At 41.0% G+C, this 18,074-nt stretch overlaps 5 protein-coding genes and 1 non-coding gene across 9 annotated transcripts; 3 read left to right on the plus strand and 3 right to left on the minus strand.

Moving 5' to 3' along the window:
* Positions 1 to 575: 575 nt before the first annotated feature.
* On the minus strand, positions 576 to 5,701 carry LOC18029436 (SNF2 domain-containing protein CLASSY 1). Of its 3 annotated transcripts, none has more exons than XM_024148915.1 (6): positions 5,645 to 5,701; positions 5,048 to 5,117; positions 4,689 to 4,945; positions 3,032 to 4,489; positions 2,811 to 2,948; positions 576 to 2,719 (listed from the first exon to the last, which is right to left on the minus strand). In XM_024148915.1, the coding sequence occupies exons 2-6, from the start codon at positions 5,094 to 5,096 to the stop codon at positions 782 to 784; spliced, it is 3,840 nt and encodes a 1,279-aa protein (XP_024004683.1). In that variant the 5' UTR covers positions 5,097 to 5,117; positions 5,645 to 5,701; the 3' UTR covers positions 576 to 781. The 3 variants fall into 3 exon arrangements, with proteins under 3 accessions (XP_024004683.1, XP_006414244.1, XP_024004684.1); XM_006414181.2 differs by lacking the exon at positions 5,645 to 5,701 and adding an exon at positions 5,599 to 5,638; XM_024148916.1 differs by lacking the exon at positions 5,645 to 5,701 and adding an exon at positions 5,296 to 5,534.
* Positions 5,702 to 5,981: 280 nt separating this feature from the next.
* On the minus strand, positions 5,982 to 9,467 carry LOC18029437 (asparagine--tRNA ligase, chloroplastic/mitochondrial). The gene is made up of 14 exons (XM_006414182.2): positions 9,084 to 9,467; positions 8,944 to 9,012; positions 8,724 to 8,834; positions 8,528 to 8,632; positions 8,234 to 8,371; positions 8,014 to 8,094; positions 7,847 to 7,924; positions 7,696 to 7,764; positions 7,529 to 7,603; positions 7,336 to 7,419; positions 7,153 to 7,239; positions 6,687 to 6,857; positions 6,465 to 6,591; positions 5,982 to 6,336 (listed from the first exon to the last, which is right to left on the minus strand). The coding sequence occupies exons 1-14, from the start codon at positions 9,465 to 9,467 to the stop codon at positions 6,221 to 6,223; spliced, it is 1,695 nt and encodes a 564-aa protein (XP_006414245.1). The 3' UTR covers positions 5,982 to 6,220.
* A 621-nt stretch (positions 9,468 to 10,088) lies between these two features.
* Positions 10,089 to 12,308, plus strand: LOC18029438. 2 transcript variants are annotated; one of them, XM_024150123.1, is made up of 2 exons: positions 10,089 to 11,953; positions 12,082 to 12,151. In XM_024150123.1, the coding sequence occupies exons 1-2, from the start codon at positions 10,089 to 10,091 to the stop codon at positions 12,149 to 12,151; spliced, it is 1,935 nt and encodes a 644-aa protein (XP_024005891.1). The 2 variants fall into 2 exon arrangements, with proteins under 2 accessions (XP_024005891.1, XP_006414246.1); XM_006414183.1 differs by having other exon boundaries at positions 10,089 to 12,308.
* A 406-nt stretch (positions 12,309 to 12,714) lies between these two features.
* On the plus strand, positions 12,715 to 12,795 carry TRNAL-CAG. The gene has a single exon. It is a non-coding gene; the product is annotated as a tRNA-Leu (tRNA).
* Positions 12,796 to 13,673: 878 nt separating this feature from the next.
* Positions 13,674 to 15,252, plus strand: LOC18029439 (cytochrome b561 and DOMON domain-containing protein At4g17280). Its single transcript, XM_006414185.2, has 3 exons — positions 13,674 to 14,404; positions 14,494 to 14,748; positions 14,832 to 15,252. Exons 1-3 carry the CDS (start codon positions 13,754 to 13,756, stop codon positions 15,138 to 15,140), a joined length of 1,215 nt encoding a protein of 404 aa, XP_006414248.1. The 5' UTR covers positions 13,674 to 13,753; the 3' UTR covers positions 15,141 to 15,252.
* A 70-nt stretch (positions 15,253 to 15,322) lies between these two features.
* On the minus strand, positions 15,323 to 18,030 carry LOC18029441 (putative MO25-like protein At4g17270). The gene is made up of 11 exons (XM_006414184.2): positions 17,682 to 18,030; positions 17,368 to 17,529; positions 17,145 to 17,263; positions 16,936 to 17,010; positions 16,692 to 16,785; positions 16,522 to 16,581; positions 16,328 to 16,396; positions 16,124 to 16,222; positions 15,966 to 16,010; positions 15,665 to 15,773; positions 15,323 to 15,576 (listed from the first exon to the last, which is right to left on the minus strand). Exons 1-11 carry the CDS (start codon positions 17,808 to 17,810, stop codon positions 15,476 to 15,478), a joined length of 1,062 nt encoding a protein of 353 aa, XP_006414247.1. The 5' UTR covers positions 17,811 to 18,030; the 3' UTR covers positions 15,323 to 15,475.
* Positions 18,031 to 18,074: the final 44 nt, after the last annotated feature.

The following is an 18,074-nucleotide window of genomic DNA, read 5'->3' on the forward strand; positions in this document are numbered from 1 at the left end:
ATGGTCCAAATTCTTACCACGAGATTCTTAAATTTCTTTCAGATGACAAGTTTGTGAGGGCCATTGAACTTATGAAGTTTTTATCTCTAGAAAAATCAGTGAGAGTAGCAATAACACTTGTTACCAAACTCAAGTTTCCATTTTTGGCAGAAAATTTCTGCAAGGAACTCCCTCTGACAAGAACTTTCTTCTTATATTTTGCAAGAAAGATCATATACAGATTATTTTTTTCATACTGCTAAATTCTGGTTCTTCACTAACGAGGTGATCACAAATCCATCTCAGAATCCAAGCGCAGAAGTGGTTACAAGAGTTCAATCCAAGGTCCAAAAGACCGGAATCCTCCAGATTTGATTCAGGCCAAGTGAAAACACAGAGGCATTTCTGAAATCTTCTTTAACTAAGCTGTCTGATATTACACTTGAACGGAAACCAAAAGTTTCCATGAACAATGGCTAACGATGAAGACAAGGGACTGAGAAAGGACGTGAAACAAGAAGAAGCCCAATACTCTTGAAACTTTTTTCTGAAATCAACTTTCTCAGTTGGTGATTGTTAAATTTAACAAGAGTATGTTGAATACATTATTTAAGATTATGATCCTACGGTCAAATTATTACACAAAGTGTTATTGCATGATCATTATTTAAGATTATGATCCTACAGGAATGGTTTTATTACATATACAACATGTTGTTAGAAGAATCATCATCATCATCATCATCAAAGATATCATCAAAGACATGGTGAAACAGAAACTTTAACTGAAAATGTACCCGAATTATCCACCGGTTGAAGCTTTCTCGTTCTTCATGATCATATGAAAGGATTTGACTCTGTCTTCCTCAACGATCTCTCTGAGAACATCGTCTTCAATCTTCTCAGCTTGCCACAGAGACGGGTCCTCTACAAACTCTTCGCTGAAGATCATACTCGAGACCCACTCTTTCCAAGTCGTCCTCCTGTATTTGTCTTCCTCAAGTGTTCCTCTGGACAAGAGCTGGTAAACATACACCACTTTCTGCTGTCCTGGTCTGAACGCTCGTGCGATTGCTTGCTTTGTCTTAGAAGGATTCCACTCAGAGTCAAGCATGATCACCCGTGAAGCAGCGGTTAGGCTGATCCCTTCTGCACAGGCTGTGATCGAGGCCAGAAGAACACGGGACTGGCCTCCAGGTTCTTCAAATTTGTCTATCACTCTTCCTCTCTCAAACAGCTCAAGATCCCCTGTTAAGGTCAAGAGCTCTCTGCCTCTCTTCCACCTGAAAACATTCTCAAACAGCTCAATAAACAGACGGATTGGCGCGATGTTGTGGCAGAAGATGAGGATTTTCTCCCTCTTGACCACCCGGAACACAAGGTTAAGCACAAACATGACTTTCGATCCTTTCTTGGCGTCATGCTTGAGCTTCTCGATCTCGAAAAGCTCTTCAGGGTTGAAGAATTTCGCACAGCATGTAGAGGTTTTGACCAACCAAGGATGGATAGCTGCTAAGGTTATGAGAAGCTCGAGCTCGAGGGGATATCCATGGTAAGTCGACATTATGTTCTGAAGTTTAGTAAGAGTCTTGTGCTGTAAATCTGTAGAATTCATCAACAATGTGTAGATCTGCAAACCCGGGAGAACATCACCACTTCCGCTTCCGCTTCCTTCATAGTTATCGATGAAACTGCTGGTCATATTCTTCAACATGTTGAGACCCTGCAAGCGCTCATCTCCCACTTTTGTGTCGATTTTCCTGGCTATAATGTCAAGAAATAATTTCCTCGCTCTGTTTTCAAGCAAGTGAGGCGCCTTTTGCACAGCTTGGTTGGTATTGAACTTCTGGTCCAACTCCATTAGAACCTCATGAACAAACTTGGGTCTAGCCAAGCACAGAGTGTTGAAGTACTCACAGAAGTTGTTCTGAAACAATGTACCCGAAAGCAAGATCCTCAAATCGGTGTCAACTTTCATTAAGGCCTTTCGTAATCTTGACTTGGTACTCCTCGGGTTGTGTCCCTCGTCTAGAATCACAAGCCCGGGAGATTCTCTCAGTACTTTAGCCATGTGTTTCCTATGAGCAAACTTGGAATCTTCCCTCATCAGTGTTAGAAACGATGTGTAACCCATTACAAGAACACTCGGCTGTGCATGCCATTTCTGAATCTTGTCTAAACAGTCAATCACATGCCTAACATCTTGGCTCGGTTTTGGAACTCCCTTGAACTGAATCGTGTTCTCTTTGACCACACAGTAGGTTCTGCGTCCATGGATCAAGTGAACCGGGACGGGAATCTCCCATTTGATGAACTCCTTGTACCATGTGTACAATGTTGTTTTGGGAGCAAGAACCAAAGGCCTCTTCCCGGGGAATATCTTCAAGTAGCTCGCAAGAAAAGCTATGATCAGAAATGTTTTGCCTGCTCCGGGAGTGTGAGAAACCACGCAGCCACCAATCTTCTCTGAACTCGGATCCATCATTGCAGGAACCACTGATCCGGCTAGGTTTCTCCAGAGAAACTCGAAAGCTTTCCTCTGGTGCATATGCAGTTTTCTTTTAAGCTGAGGTATCAGTGACCAAACGTTGTCACTCTCTTCGGCAGAGGGAGTTTCCGAGGACGCAGCAACAACGGTCATTGTGAAATTGCGGCTCTCGACTTCATCTTGTTTCACCTTAGTATCAATGTCATCTTCGTTAATCTGCTTAGTCTCTGTGGTCCATTTCTTGTGTTGCGCCTATAAAAAAAATTAAACACTTAAACACTACTATTGGTGAGACCATCGATAGGTATTTTCCACGATAGGCATTTTCCAGAGTTTCACTTACAAAAGGTGCAGAAAAATGTTTTATCTCCGTTCCAACATGACCACATAATCTGCAACACATTCCGATTTCTTCATTCAACTCAAAATCATGTTTACAATCACCGGTTGCTTTCTGGAACGCCTCGTTATCCACTCTCACCTAAAATCTCAAATCCAATGATATAACGAGTTAACAACGCACCTTGTTAGGAAAGTATCAAAAGATATCAAAAAAGAGTATACCTCACTATCATCAAGAATGTAAGAAGAAGCCAAACATAGTTCCATTTCCCTCCATAACATCTCGTTCTCTGACGTCTCCCCATCATCATCATCATCATCATCATCCTCACTGCACATGTCTTCGGCTTCCATTGAAGTGCTTGTGAAGTTCTTTAACTCCTCCCACTGCTCTACAACACTGGTTGCTTCGTTCTTGGCTGCAATTGTGGAATCGATATTACTCATGTATGAATCTATCAGCTTGTTATACGCACCTGCGCTCAATGTTCTCTTCGTATAAATCTGTGGTTCATCGGAATTTCCAGTTTTCCCAGAAACAGACCGTCTTCGGGAATGAGGTCCTTTTAGTTTTTGGAAAGACTTCCGGAGGTTGTCTTTCCAACACAGATCAGACTCCATCTCATCCATTTCAGACATCTTCTTCTTCCCGTATTTAGCAGCTTTACTACGATACTTATCTATCTCATCCATCAAATTACTCCCAGAGACACCACCACACAAACTATTTGCATTGAGACCAAACTGTTCTAATGGTATAGGTTCTAACACCGGAGTGAAAGGAATAACGGACAACTCAGAATTCCGACCAAATCCCTCTCTTTTCTTCATCTTCATCTTCTTCTTCCTCTCTGTTTTGTCTTCCAAAACAATCTCTCTTTGTTTACTCTTACTAAATCCCTTTGCGCTTCCCTTTTTTCCAAACAAATGTGATAACGGTATGTACAAATCATCATCGGTATCTCCATCATCATAATCATCATCATCATCATCATCATCTTCACAATCTTCTTCGTCATCATCACTAAAAACACTCCAAGTGCTGTACCTATATGGCATCATCCTTACCCATCCATCCTTTGAATCTAGCTGACTCTCAGAGAAAGCGAATCTATCAGGCCGCACGTGTCTTCTCTTGGATCGACGCAGCTCCATTACCTCCTCTTCACTTTCTTGCTGTACATCAGGATCTTGATGAGTACCATCATCCCCATCTGGATTGAACAAAACCACCTTGGATATGTAAACTCCATCTTCCACCGTGATATTCATTGCACTCAGAGAACTACTAGAGCCTTGTGAGTCTTGATCCGTCACAATCTGATAAACCATCTTCTCCTGAATTGTTCTGATGTGAAACACAATGCTTTTCAAGACTGATGTAACAAACAACCACGTAAGATCAGGCAAGAACTTGCCATGGGTTAGTCTTGTTTCCACCAGCGAAGCACAGTCCTCGGAGAATCTCCATCTGTAGAACCGGTCCATGCTTTGCTCCTTGAAAAACTTCTGGAGAACAGAGATTTGGTTGAGTCCCACGAGCACTGAAGCTCTATTAATTCTATGTTTCTCCGAACCGATGCAGCCTTGGTCTATATAAATGCTGACATAGAAATTACACAAGCATTCGGATTCATGTGGCTTCCTCTCTATAGATACAATCTTTGCATCAACCCAAACCTACACCAAATACAGAGATGTCTCAACAAAAGCCACAAAATGCGCAAAGTTTCTTGATTTTGGAGGCTGGTACACGTTCTTTCTACTTTCTCGATTTAAGAAAATGAATTGAAGATCCTAACTTCTTTATTTCCTTTTCTAGAGTGTTCTGCTTTTACGTTTTGGTATAAAGAAGGAAAATCAAAGGAAGTGAACATACCGGCTCCATGTCATGCTCTGGAGTCTCTTCATCCAAAGAGACACTTTTGTGATAGAGAACACAAACATCGACGCCATGCCGTAGAAAAGAGTTACAGTCGATCGAAGTCGCCTTTCTTGATCTAAGACGAAGCCTCTGAAAAGGTCTTACATCTTCTAATACATGCCCGTTTTCCAGAAGTTGCATCGCCATCACTCCATTCTCGATCCTTAAGTACTCGACGGCTTTCCATGTCCCCGAGCAGAAGACCTCGAAAGCTGCCACAACAGACCAACCAACATATAATAAGTCACTCACTTTAACTTGATGCAGAATATTTTACGTAAGAAAAGGAGACATAGATCTTCTAAAGCACTTACGACATGGATCAAACGAATGGTTCAACTCATAGTAATGCTTTCTCTTCATCTTTGAGCAGCATATGATCTCCTGCATTGACAAAATAATAGAACAGCCAAACTATGAAACTCTGATCAGATGAAAAATATCAACGACAAACCGTTTTCTCTTCAAGACCAATAATGATTTAGTGTGCTTTAATATATTATACATACTGAATCCAAAAGGTGGATTAGAGTTTAGGATTGAGAAGTGAATAACTTGGGACCTTAGCAGAGAATCAACCACTTATTCATCGACAATGAAGAAACGAATTGCATCTATCAAAAAGATGCAGAAACATATCATGATTCATGATAATTAACACGCATGACAGAAGATTCAGACTTTAATCTTAAGTAGTACAGACAAACCCAGAAATCTTCCTGGAACAGAGTCAAACGAAACAGAACACATGATCATATTGTTATGTGAACATAATCCAGTTTTTGATATGGCTATTGAAAGAGACAAAACAAACGATCATTATCTACACAACAAAGAAAACCAGATTGAAGAATCACAAACTCACTACATGTAATTTAAAGAACGATCGGAGCACAAAATAAATCAATCACCTTGTTAGAAGTGAAATGGGAAAATAATTAAGAGAAGGAACAAAATATCATATAATCGAAAAGGATGGCGAAGAATTCGATACCACACTCACTAAGAATCTTGGGCAGTGTGTAACTTTTTCTCTTTTTAGCATGAATTTGCGCAGAATCAATAAAAAGTGAGACGTGTAAAGGAGACAAAGAAAGTGACCGAAGAGGAGGGTTTAAGAAGGGATGGCATAGTTGTCATTTCTATCTGCCTACTTTCTTATTGGGGAAATAAATGGCTACCATTTTGTCAGGCGTCTTTACTATATTAGATATTCTTTGTTGATAGAAAGAGATATAATATGTTATTACAGGTGAACCTTTTATTACTGAGTACTGAGAGATAAGAGGAAGTTTGTATATTCGTGACATTGTTTTAGGAAACCAAAACTTTCATCTCCCATACGAAACAATGATCTTTTCTTTTCTTTCTCGATTATTTCAAATAACTAATGGCACCTAAGAGTACAAGAGTTTGGAGGAAATGAAGAGAGAAAAATAAATGGAGGTTTAAGGATGGGTAAAGAATGTGGATGAGACATGGAGTAATCAGAAGTCGGCAGAGCCAGGTGAACGCGGGAAAGGAATAACATCTCTGATGTTATCGATTCCGGTGGCAAATTGGACCAGCCTCTCAAACCCTAGCCCAAATCCTGCGTGAGGAACTACATACACACACACAGTAACAAAGGCATTACATCAGCCTCCAAGTTTCTTCTATCTACGCTTACTGGACCATTGAAGCAAGATTCAAGAAAAAAGTAACTAGAAAGATTCAGAAGAAGAAAGAGACCTGAACCATAGCGGCGGAGGTCAAGGTACCACCAGTAGCTCTCCTTGTCGAGTTTCAACTCATCAAGCCTCGCTTCCAATACATCAATCCTTTCCTCTCTTTGGCTTCCACCTATCAGCTCTCCAATCTATTCTTATCCAAACCCAACATCGTTCATTATCAACTTCTTATCAAACAAGTTTCTTTTTGTTTTGTTTCATGCATAATCTTAATCAATCTTACCCGAGGCACCAACATATCCATTGCTGCCACTGTCTTCCCATCATCATTCTCCCGCATATAGAACGCTTTTATCTCCTTCGGATAGTCTCTTATTATCACAGGGCGACCCCCGAATGCCTCTTCTGTAATGTACCTTTCATGCTCGCTCTGTAGATCCAGCCCCCACTTTACCTGCAATATGCAAATCTATCAGACACAGCTTCCCGCATGTTAATGGACAAGGAAACGCATGACTTTTTCTCAACTCGAAATATCATTTACGAGAAAACCCCTACTTAAAAATGAATTTAGAATCACAGTTTACTTACACAGAAGATACCAAAACACACACACATGTAAAAGACAAGCTCAGAGACCAAAAACAGTACAACTTGCATGAGAAAAAGAAATGCATAAGCAATTTTGCATTTTTATTCCAAAATTTGCAGCTCGAATATATTCTAAAAGGGGAAAGTGAAGCATTTACCGGGAATTCAAAATTTCTGTTTGCTTTCAGAAGAAGTTCAATGGCATCTGTGTAACCCAGCTGTAGAAAATCTTTCTCAACTACGTCCTTCACAAAAAAGATTAGAAAAACCAACATATTATCAGCCAGTGCAAACTACACAACATTCTTTTCTGGTCACAGAGTGAGAATCAGAAAGTATACACTCAAGCGTTGAATGATTCCTTTCTCAATCCATGTATCAAAAAACTCCATGTCTTCCTTGCAATGATCAAGAACGTATTTTACCTGTCAAAATATCAAGAGATAAATTATAATCAATTTAATCCTAGATGGCGTTACAAAACTGACAAGCTCATTTAGTTTGAAGGAAACATCAAGTGACCGAGCAACATACGACGTACTGGAGGTAGGCGGTGGCACAGGCCATGTCATCATCCAGGTCCGCAAAAGCAAGTTCGGGTTCGATCATCTTATATGGTAGAAAGAGAGGTCTTCAGAAAAATGCAGTTAGTTAAAAAAAATTCAACTGTGAGTTTGGCTGGAGGATGAAATAATGCTGACCCAGAATTCGGCTAAGTGCCTGGAAGTGTTGGAATTCTCAGCTCGAAAGGTAGGACCAAATGTGTATACCTGGAAAGTCAAACAGATGAGAAATTCAGACACTTACTAACCAAAATCTAGATCATGATTAAACGAGGAAGTCAGCTTATACATCTGACAGAGCGGTCGCATAGGTTTCTCCATTGAGTTGCCCAGATACAGTCAAGAATGCTGGTTTCCCAAAGAAGTCCTGAGGAGTAATACAGTGTTACAGTGTTACAGTTGCAAGTTCATCTTTTACCATTCTTAAGATACAAAAGATGTGGAGCTGGAACACACCTGAGACCAATCGATCAACCCTCCCTTTGTTTTCGGAATTGCATCAATGGAAGAATCGGTGGTCTTATGGGAGCTGGGAATCTAAAAAGTTAAGTATAGTTTAGGTGTATTTTAAGAATTCCACCATGTGGAGTTGAGAGTTGTAGTACTTAGTTAAAACGATCAAGCTGTTTATGAGTTATTAACAGAATACTGTGATGGTGAGAGCTAAGGTCCTTACGAGTGTAGTGACACAGAACTGTTCCCCAGCTCCTTCACAATCCGCCGCTGTGATAATTGGGCTTGCCACCCAGATAAATCCACGTTCTTGAAAGAACTTGTGTGTAGCATATGCCAAAGCATTCCTAACTCTCGCCACCTGAAAAAAAAAGAGATGTTCTGCAATTTTAATTGCCATTAGACATCAATTAACCAAGAAGGCAGCAATGCGACTGTGCAGTTTCAGGACACTTAAAAAAGTAAATGAAATAGGAAAGTTGCATGTACTTTCTCCTTAGAAGACAAGAAACATTACCGCCCCAAAAGTATTGGTTCTCGGACGAAGATGAGCCTTGGTTCTCAAGAATTCCCGGCTGACCCTTTTCTTCTGGATGGGATAGGAAGAGTCACACTTTCCAACCTGGGATCAAGTGGCAGTAGTAAGTGACAAGACTCAAAGAAACGTATTTTCAAGTTTCAAGAAACTCAAAGTAGAAGGAGCAAAGACGTACCACAATGATTTTCTCAACCTTCAGTTCCACCTTTTGCTTTGTTCCCTGGCTGGCCACAAGAGTACCTTGTACAGATATCGATGCTCCAGTCAAGATCGAACCAGATTCTACCTATTATTCCCAAAAAAATGACTGAAATGAGATCTTATAAAATCCAAAGGCTCTCAAGTCAAAAGCAATGAAATAGCATTTGAAATGTATGTCTTCAATTTTGTTATACCTGATCATACCCATCCACATCCGAATTCAGGACACATTGCAGGTTCGATAAGCATGAACCATCGTTTATCTTCAAAACAAACGAAAATTACTTCAGCAAGCAAACAATAAATCTCTTTTGAACACGGGCTCATAATTTACCTCGATAAACGTGACACTGCTCTGAGATCGAAGTGTCCGAACCCAACCCACAATGCTGAGACTCTCCCCGACGCGGCCAAGCCCTTGGTCTTCTCCTCCTTTCACTTCAGCTATCTTCAACTTCCTCCTGAATTCTCCAACTTTACTCCCAAACCGCTTCTCATAACTCTCAACTTTCTTTCCCTCTCCGGAGCCGAGAGATTCAGAAACAGCGGTGCAAAAACATCCCCGGCGAGCATTGGCGTCGAGAAGCGGGAGTACCGGGCGGCGTAGAGGGCGGAAGAGAGAATGAGAAGGTTTAGAGATTGAGAAGAAGGATAAGAATCGGAGAGTAGAGTATTGAGTGAGACGGAGAGAGGTCGCCGGCAGAAACGTGGCCGCCATTTCAGTCGTTAAAGTTTGAGAATTTTGGATTGCTCAAACGTTTATGTGGCCGGACCATTCACCCGACCCGATTTTCTATAACCCGCCCCGTAAACTTTCAGCCCAAAGAAGCCCATTTAAAGCCCAGTGACAATCAAAATCGAATACAGCCCATTTTTCCTTCATTTGCCTCCGTCTCGTATCTTACCATCAGACGAAGAAGCGTTGACATGACGTGTGACAAGTCTCTGAAGTCTGAATGAGTTTTTAACTTGAGACAAAACAAGCAGCTTAATTTGACGAGTTCATTTCTGAACGAATCTACACAACATTAAATTTATAAACATTCATCGTTTCTGAATGAGTCTACACACCATTTAAATCCATAACAACATTTATCGTTTCCTAATGAGTCTACACAACATTAAATTCATAACAACATTCATCGTTTCAAGTTAAAAAAACATTCATCGTTTCTGAATGAGTCTTCTGAATGAGTCTTGAGAACATTGAATTCACAACAACATCTATCAACGTCAAGACACCACTCTCTCACTCTCACTCTACATATAAATAGAAGAACACAGAAGAAGAAGAAGAAGCATAGAAAGAAACAGAACAACATCAACAAAGAGCATTACAATGGGGTGTGACGGCCATGGCAATCTCAGCGATACAGAGTTCAGCAAGCCTTTACCTTGGATAGGTGTCTACGTGGCAGCTGCTTCACTCATCTGTGGAGTTGCCATGTTTGCAGATCTTCTCCGTGGCTTCCGCAGCCGCAAGTTCTGGTTCCCCTGCAAATCCTTCTCTCTCAACGCCACCACACTCACCTTCATCGCCGTCTGCGTCAAACTCTCCGTGGATATCAACACTTGCATGCCTAGTCGTCAAGATCAGCTCGCAAAACTCAGCAGCAACGTCTTCGTATGCACCGTGATGGCTAATTCCATGCCTTCTCTTGGTTTCATGGTCACTCAAGATCTCCTCATGAACATCATGGCTCTTGGGATTCTTGTCATCACCGACATTGCCAACCTCTGTATCCAGTTGGGTACAGGTGCCATCTACGTTTTCCCTCAAGAACACGCTTTCGTTATCCTTCTAACGCTTCTGATGTTCGTCATCTTGAGCTTCTCTGCAATCACAGTCCCTGCCACAAAGCGTTTCTTGGAGTTTAGATACAAGAAGAGCTACGAGCTCGCTTTGCAGCAGTGTCCTTTGTATCAGACTGAGAGAAGAGGAGGTTTCTCTGAGCTTAAAGAAGATCTGATGAAGTTCTGGATGATGGCTCACACTTGTAGCCCACAGTTCGTGATGGCTCGCTCTGTCACTTGCACCACCTCTGGTTTCCTTTGTTTCTTGTGTGCTGTCACGTTGGCTGAAACCATGCTCCGATCTTACTTTCTACATCCCATAAGGTCAATTGGTTTCTGCAATGGAGAATCTGATTATAAATGGTCAACCACTTTGGTTCTTGTCTCCCAAGCAACTGCAGTAGCCATAGGAACCGTTGCTCCGGCTAGCAGATGGTTTACTGCAGTGAACTTGAGGTGTCTATCAGGAGCAAATAAAGCTTTGAGAGATGAGTTGAGAGTAGAGAGCTATTGGATAGAGTGTCTCTCTGAGAAGAAAGAACGTCCCTTGAACCTTTGGATCCTCCATGGTCGCCGTAGCAGGAAGCTTGCACATGACTTATACCGATGCGTTCTTGATCTCTGCATTGCAACACAGTATGGGATAGTGTTGGCTAGCAAGTTCCTCCGTTTCACCGCGGTCTACTGTGTGAGCAGAGTCTTGCAATGTTGTTATCTCACCTCAAACTCTGACTCATCCTCGGGATCAAATTCTTCAACAAGACAATTTGTTCTGCATCTTGAAGGAGAGGCTGAGCTGGTTGATTATATGGCACGGAGCAATCGTGAGGCCACAGACCACTTGATCCAAAAAGGTCGGAAGAAACAGCCAGTGAACTTGATAGAGCTTTTGGAGGCAAACAATCCAATCTCAAAAGGATTTGAAGGGATTAGAGATTTTGACAGCGACGAGGTCGCTTCTCTGACCACCTCTGGAGAGCCACCTAATTGCTGGGCGCTTCCACTGGTAACACTGACGAGTATCGCTGTTGCACTTCCAAACATCAAGCCTTGCGCTTTAAAGAAGCTAGTCAAGGCTGTAAACGAGGCATTGTTCTATGTCAAAAAGTTTGAAGACGTCTTGGACATTGAAGGAGAGTTAGCTAAGAGCAGGAAAGCTGCAGAAGTAGTTTGGTTAGGAGTTGATCTCTACCACAAGTGGCTCAACGTGGATCTCCGGAAACTATCCAAGCAACAGAGAATACAACCACAAGAAGTTTTTAAAGAGCTGGCGGATAAGGCCAAGAAAGAGTTCAGCGAGTCGTGGGAGAAGAATCTGATGTTGTCCATGAAGCAGAAGCCCTCGCGCTGGCTCATCAAGACTCTGGCAGCAAACTCCATGTACCGAATCAGCCAAACACTATTGAAGAAATACGAATCAAGAAACGTTGGAACAGAGGATACTCTGTTGAAAGATGTGGAAAGGATGGTATCGGACATAGTCGCAGGATGCTTTTGCAACGTGGCAAGAGTGGTGGGGATGAAGTGTTTGGTAACGGCGGTGGAAGTGTGGGAAGCGTCGGTGAGAGAAGCGGCAATGCATCTGGGGAGAACAGAGAAGATACTTGAGATCATTGACAGGAGATGCATCCCTCCTATGCCTCATCACAAAGTGGCCATCATCGATGGATGGAGAGAGTTTTATAGGACCAATAAATGTATCTCTTCCACTGCTCATCCTTCGTCTCAGTGTACCACACGTCAACTCATTCTCACCATAGAGTAACAACACTCTTTAATGTCAAGTTATTAATAGTGACCTTTGGTAACTTGGCAATAATTAATAAGCTTTCTTTGTTATTTTTTTTACCAATAATAAGCTTTCTTTGTCAGTTTGATGAAGCAAGTCAAACCATCAACTTTGCCCAAAGCTTGTCTTCTTCTCTCCTGGATATTAATTTGCAATATCACAAGTAAACCCTTCACTAGGTTTGGTAGAACATTCTTATTTATGTCAGAACTTAAGTTTTGTTTCTAGAAATGGTGATGCTTTCTGTTTTAGAGATTTCAAGTAAGAGATCTAATGCTTATATTTTTGCAATTCATATAGATAATAAATTACACACTATAAAATTTTGGTTTCGGTCTGGACAAAGCAATATTAAAAATTAATGTGATTTATAGTCAAAACAGTCAAGATGGCCGAGTTGGTCTAAGGCGCCCGCTTCAGGTGCGGGTCCGAAAGGGCGTGGGTTCAAATCCCACTCTTGACAGTTTGTTTTGTCTTTTTTTTTGTTCTTTTTGCAATCCTGGCTCATCTCTAGAAGACAAGAATGGTTGACTAAGAGGGACCAAAATTAAGTTGACACGCGGAAAATAAAGGGTCCCACAACCACATGGAGGCAGTTGAGAGTTTGACTAAAAATGACTACAAAAACTCTAAACCCAACCTAACCACTTGTTAATCGGATCTCTCACGGACCGGTGCGGTTGCTCACCTGCATTCACTCCTCCTTGCCTCCCATGTCCTTTTCTTTTGCTATTATTATTTATACACGTCTAAGTATGTGTATGTTTTAGACATATTTTGATATTACTAGTCTAAGTAAAAGACAATAACCCCAAACAAATTAAGTTCAATTATTTAGTTACTTTTAGGTTCAAGATGCCTCTACCCAATAGTTGTTGTGAATATACATGCATAGAGAGAGAGAGAGAAATGATGTGAAAATAAGTTGTTGGAAACAAACGCAGGCAAGACAGGTGTGATTGAATCGGTTGTTGTTGACCCTCACCATTATTAATTTCCCCATTTTTTTTTCAAATTAATTACCCTCTATAAACTAGTTTTGTTCCTTTTTTTTTTTTAACTTCCAAAGGCTATTTATTTTCAAAACGAGTGATTCTAATGTTGTATAAATCCACAGACTACGCCACTAATTCTCTTATAAAAATAAACCATTTTTTTTCACACTACATAAACAAAAAAAATAGCAAACCATAGCAACAAGCATAATATGAAAAAAAAAAAAAAGCATAATATGAACTATAATTAAAGTGTAAGAAAAAAGATTATGATATCTATTAGACAGCTTAACCTACAAAACTAACCCCACTTTCTCTTCATATTTAATCTATCTTTTCTCTCCTTCTTCTTTCTTCAACCATCTGTTTCTCTTACATCTGAGTCTTTTTTTCTACAAACCCTCTTTTCCTTCACATTCTGATCCCATGAGTAATCATATCTCAATGATGAAGTTCTTGAATCAAATTCTCTGTCTCTCTCTAGTCCTCTCCATGTCAATGGCTACTCTGTCCTTTGCTCAGACATGTTCCAACTACAAGTTTTCCAGCAACAATGTCTTTGATTCCTGCAACGACCTCCCTTTTCTTGATTCTTTCCTCCACTACACTTACGATTCTTCCACAGGGAGCCTCCACATAGCTTATCGCCACACCAAGCTCACCTCTGGAAAATGGGTTGCTTGGGCAGTGAACCCAACGTCTACGGGAATGGTGGGCGCTCAAGCCATCGTGGCTTATCCACAATCAGACGGCACAGTCAGGGTTTACACTTCCCCTATCAGAAGCTACCAGACAAGTCTACAAGAAGGTGAGCTGAGTTTCAACGTCTCTGGCTTGTCTGCAACTTATGAGAACAATGAGATGGTTGTGTTGGCAACTCTGAGGCTTTCACAGGATCTTGGTAATGGTGGAACCATTAACACTGTGTGGCAAGATGGGTCAATGTCTGGGAACAGTGTCCTGCCTCATCCAACTTCAGGCAACAATGTTCGAACCATGTCCACTCTCAATCTGGTGTCCGGTGTTTCTTCAGCAGCCGGAGGAGCTGGAGGAAGTTCCAAGCTCAGGAAACGTAACGTGAGTTAATTCTTCTTCTGTGGATACTTTTCCTCTGTTTTTTTCTTTCTCTGAAAAAATGACTGATTGTGGTAATAATGGTGTGGCAGATTCATGGAATATTGAATGGAGTGAGCTGGGGAATAATGATGCCAATAGGTGCAATCATTGCTCGCTACTTGAGAGTAGCCAAATCAGCAGACCCTGCTTGGTTCTACATTCACGTTTTCTGCCAGGCTTCTGCTTACGTCATCGGCGTGGCTGGATGGGCCACTGGTCTCAAACTCGGTGGCGACTCACCAGGGATTCAGTATAGCACTCACCGTGCTATTGGGATCGCTCTCTTCTCTCTAGCAACAGTTCAGGTATAATACATACACTTCACATCAAATAGGTAACCAATAATACATATATAGCCTTTTGATATTTTCTTGTGCTACAACGTTAGGTGTTTGCGATGTTTCTGAGGCCAAAACCAGAGCACAAGCACAGGCTTTACTGGAACATTTACCACCACACGATAGGCTACACGGTGATCATCCTGGCGGTGGTGAACGTGTTCAAAGGGCTAGACATATTGAGTCCCAAGAAGCAGTGGAAAAACGCTTACATTGGTATCATTGTTGCTCTGGCCATTGTGGCCGCTCTGCTCGAAGCCTTCACTTGGTATGTGGTCATTAAGAGAAGGAAACATGAGGAATCTTCTAAAACGGCTCAGCGTGGAGCATCCAATGGCGCTCGGTCTCAGTATGCTTAAGATTAGGCATTAGACTTGGTTCTTATTTTCTCTTTGTGCATAGAGAGTGTGGTTTTTTCCTTTTAATGGTTTATCAGCTTATCTATCCATTTTCAATAGGTTAATGTCAAAATCCCATATGCATTTATGATTATTTTTTATCAGGATGTGGGGCTTTTGCCTCTATTTTTCCTTCTGAACAGAGATAATAATGCTATTTTATTTTATCGACACTAATACATGTGAATAAGTTTAAACTATGGACCGATAAAAACAAATTAATGTAGAAAATTGAATTAATGAGATCAAGAGTAAATATTTCTGACTAAATCAAGGGCACAAACACGACGTTGATACTAGGTAAGTCCGCCACTGAGCTTAAGGCTTGCAATCTCTCTCACCACCTGAGCTTTGTCTGCTTCAAACCTTTCAAACCTCTCCCTCTCGACCTCGTCCTCTGCCACAAAACAGACAAGAATCATAAACATTAGAAGTTTGTTTATGGTGAGAATCCGTTCCATTCTTTGGTAAAACAAGTCCTATACCGGTGTCATTGTCCAGCTTGATATCAGCCAACAATCTCAGAAGCTTGTTTCTGTTTGCCACCAGAATGTTGATGATGTCTGAAGGCTTGTTTTGGTTTGCTACAAACAGCTGTACAAACACAACAATATTTAGAGAACTTTTGGATTGCCCCTTCAAATCTTTATTTTCAAAACTCAACTAACACCACTCTAAGACGGCCATCTTCCAAATATTCAAAATCCAATTGCCAAAACCGGCTTACTGACGATTTTGTTTCACTGAGTATAATAACTCCATGTCTTTAGGGTACAAGAAAGATACCTTGAAAACATGGAAAGCTTCTATCTGAATGCTCTTGCTTGATTCCTGCAAGGGAGTTTTTCATCCACGAGCTCAAGTTATTTCCAATACTATTATCTCTTTTGGCAAAGCAAGACATCAAGATTAAAATCACTCAAGGTATCGGGTAAGCATCATACTCTCAGAAGATTCATGAGAATCCTCAAGTTATCCATTGAGCTCACATATTTCGTCATCACAGCTGAGTTTGACCGATCCAGTAATATATCGCCTAATAACTGTAAAATTTTACACATTACAATCCATCAGATGCTCTGTCACTCACTCCTATCGTTTTCGTGATTACACATTTGTGATATCACCAGTCCTCTAAGTTACTTTACCTTAGTAGCCTGCCGTCTGGTTATATAATTACTTGACTCAAGAAGCTTTGAGTTGTAGTCTGCAAAAAACTGTAAACCAAAACAACTGAGAATCATACTATATCAATTCCGCACTGTCAGATATGAAACACAGAAACAGATACATATGCTTTGAAGAAAAGTTTTATGATCTGGTACGTTGTAAGAGAACTTACCCAGTTTTCATTCTTAGTGAGAAACGCAGCAACTGTAGACTTGTGCCTTGTCAGAAGTTCCTGCAAGAGAAATATCACAGAACTAAAAAGTTAAGATGGCGTGTTTCACAAAAAAGAATCAAAATCATGACTGTAGTGGAAATTCCAAGTATGTTGCAGTGTACAAGAACCTTAAAAGTTGCAGCAGCATCAGCAGCAATGTCAAAATTGGGAATCTGTATGTAGTAGAAAAACTTCTTCACGTGCTCCGAGTCCAAAACATATCTGAACCCCCGAAAAGAGAAGCAGTTTCCATTATAATATGCTCCATAAATTATCGCTACTATATACAAATGGGGTAGAAGATTGTATCTTTGTCGATAAAAACATTTAGTATGTAATATTGCAAACGAAGGAAATATAAAATTTGCTCACTTTGCAACAACCTGGTGGCGAATGCACTCTCTAAACATAGTACCATAGTGTAACGCCATATCTGTGTTTTCAAAGCTGCGAGAAATCATAGAAACCCCACATGATTGATAAAACAAACCTCATGATCAAGGTCTTTTAATTCGGAATCCATAAACGAAATGCTTAATGTAATGCAGCATCGATTGTATAGTTCCATCTCCTGAACTCACCCTTCCACTAGAATATCCATAAGATCAATGTTGGATTCAAGATAATCAGATGCAATAAGCCGTGACTTGACTTGTTGCCTCTGAAGATTCGCAACAACTTGTGTAGCCTCTTTCCTGGCCTAATAAAAAAGACAAATTTCTTATTGAAGTGTTTGCATACTGCCAAGAAATTCATCTCAAGTGGCTGTCTCTCTCTCGGTTTAATCATGTGACGAGATGTTACCTCCAAGTTCAAATTTGGAAGAGATGTGATCAAGCGGCGAAGAGTATCACCCTTAAAGAACTCCTGAGTCAACTGTGCACAAGCTTCGGCTACAGGCTCAGCCTCACTGTTTCCATAGAGTATTACCTTCAAATCTCGTAAGCTCTTGTTTAGTTCCGCCACCTGCAAGCAATTGTCAGAAATCAAATCCAGGATTTGAGTGCGCAGGACTCTATCAATCGAATCACTAGAGTACGTGATTCGAAAGGATGAAACCGACAACGATTAATCAGATTTCAGGGCAGGGTTTTGAGATTGTGATTGAAAAGAGAAACCTTTTCCTCGCGTTTGGACTCTTTAAGGTCAGGGAAGGAGACAGATCGATCGGTGTAGGGGAGGAGATCGCGAGTCAGTCGAACAATATCAGCCGGACTCCGCGGCTTGGATTTGAAAAGACCCTTCATCTCCGCCGTGTCTCCACCGGAACAACCAGAAGCGGAGATAAATCTTTGGCCGGGCTCAGAAACACCTCCTTTAGACCCGCACGATCCTATCGTAGTTGTATAAGCTAAACCCTACGGCTTACTAATGATTAATGGAAGGCACAAAAGCTCTCTCTCTCACTCTCGAATCCACTAGGGTTTCCAACTAAGCTTCTCTCTTACCCTCGCTTTTAAGTATGAGAGATCCCTTTGCTTATTTGGATTGTCAAACATTAACTAATTGAG

The sequence above is a fragment of the Eutrema salsugineum genome, unplaced genomic scaffold, assembly GCF_000478725.1.
Source record: "Eutrema salsugineum unplaced genomic scaffold, Eutsalg1_0 scaffold_1, whole genome shotgun sequence".
NCBI classification, from domain to species: Eukaryota; Viridiplantae; Streptophyta; class Magnoliopsida; order Brassicales; family Brassicaceae; genus Eutrema; species Eutrema salsugineum.

What these genes read in the sequence shown, in the direction of transcription:
- LOC18029436 (XM_024148915.1), bottom strand. Translation starts at nt 5,096, where the DNA reads ATGAAGAGAAAGCATTACTATGAGTTGAACCATTCGTTTGATCCATGT. An exon ending in CAGAGCATGACATGGAGCCG is followed by an intron (nt 4,490 to 4,688) that starts GTATGTTCACTT and finishes TATTTGGTGTAG; the next exon opens with GTTTGGGTTGATGCAAAGAT. An exon ending in ACATTCTTGATGATAGTGAG is followed by an intron (nt 2,949 to 3,031) that starts GTATACTCTTTT and finishes TTGAGATTTTAG; the next exon opens with GTGAGAGTGGATAACGAGGC.
- LOC18029437 (XM_006414182.2), bottom strand. Translation starts at nt 9,467, where the DNA reads ATGGCGGCCACGTTTCTGCCGGCGACCTCTCTCCGTCTCACTCAATAC. An exon ending in GCAGTGTCACGTTTATCGAG is followed by an intron (nt 9,013 to 9,083) that starts GTAAATTATGAG and finishes TTTGTTTTGAAG; the next exon opens with ATAAACGATGGTTCATGCTT. An exon ending in CCTCCGCCGCTATGGTTCAG is followed by an intron (nt 6,337 to 6,464) that starts GTCTCTTTCTTC and finishes GTGTGTATGTAG; the next exon opens with TTCCTCACGCAGGATTTGGG.
- LOC18029438 (XM_006414183.1), top strand. Translation starts at nt 10,089, where the DNA reads ATGGGGTGTGACGGCCATGGCAATCTCAGCGATACAGAGTTCAGCAAG.
- LOC18029439 (XM_006414185.2), top strand. Translation starts at nt 13,754, where the DNA reads ATGAGTAATCATATCTCAATGATGAAGTTCTTGAATCAAATTCTCTGT. An exon ending in CCAAGCTCAGGAAACGTAAC is followed by an intron (nt 14,405 to 14,493) that starts GTGAGTTAATTC and finishes ATGGTGTGGCAG; the next exon opens with ATTCATGGAATATTGAATGG. An exon ending in TCTCTCTAGCAACAGTTCAG is followed by an intron (nt 14,749 to 14,831) that starts GTATAATACATA and finishes CTACAACGTTAG; the next exon opens with GTGTTTGCGATGTTTCTGAG.
- LOC18029441 (XM_006414184.2), bottom strand. Translation starts at nt 17,810, where the DNA reads ATGAAGGGTCTTTTCAAATCCAAGCCGCGGAGTCCGGCTGATATTGTT. An exon ending in AGTCCAAACGCGAGGAAAAG is followed by an intron (nt 17,530 to 17,681) that starts GTTTCTCTTTTC and finishes AATTGCTTGCAG; the next exon opens with GTGGCGGAACTAAACAAGAG. An exon ending in TTCCAAATTTGAACTTGGAG is followed by an intron (nt 17,264 to 17,367) that starts GTAACATCTCGT and finishes CTTTTTTATTAG; the next exon opens with GCCAGGAAAGAGGCTACACA.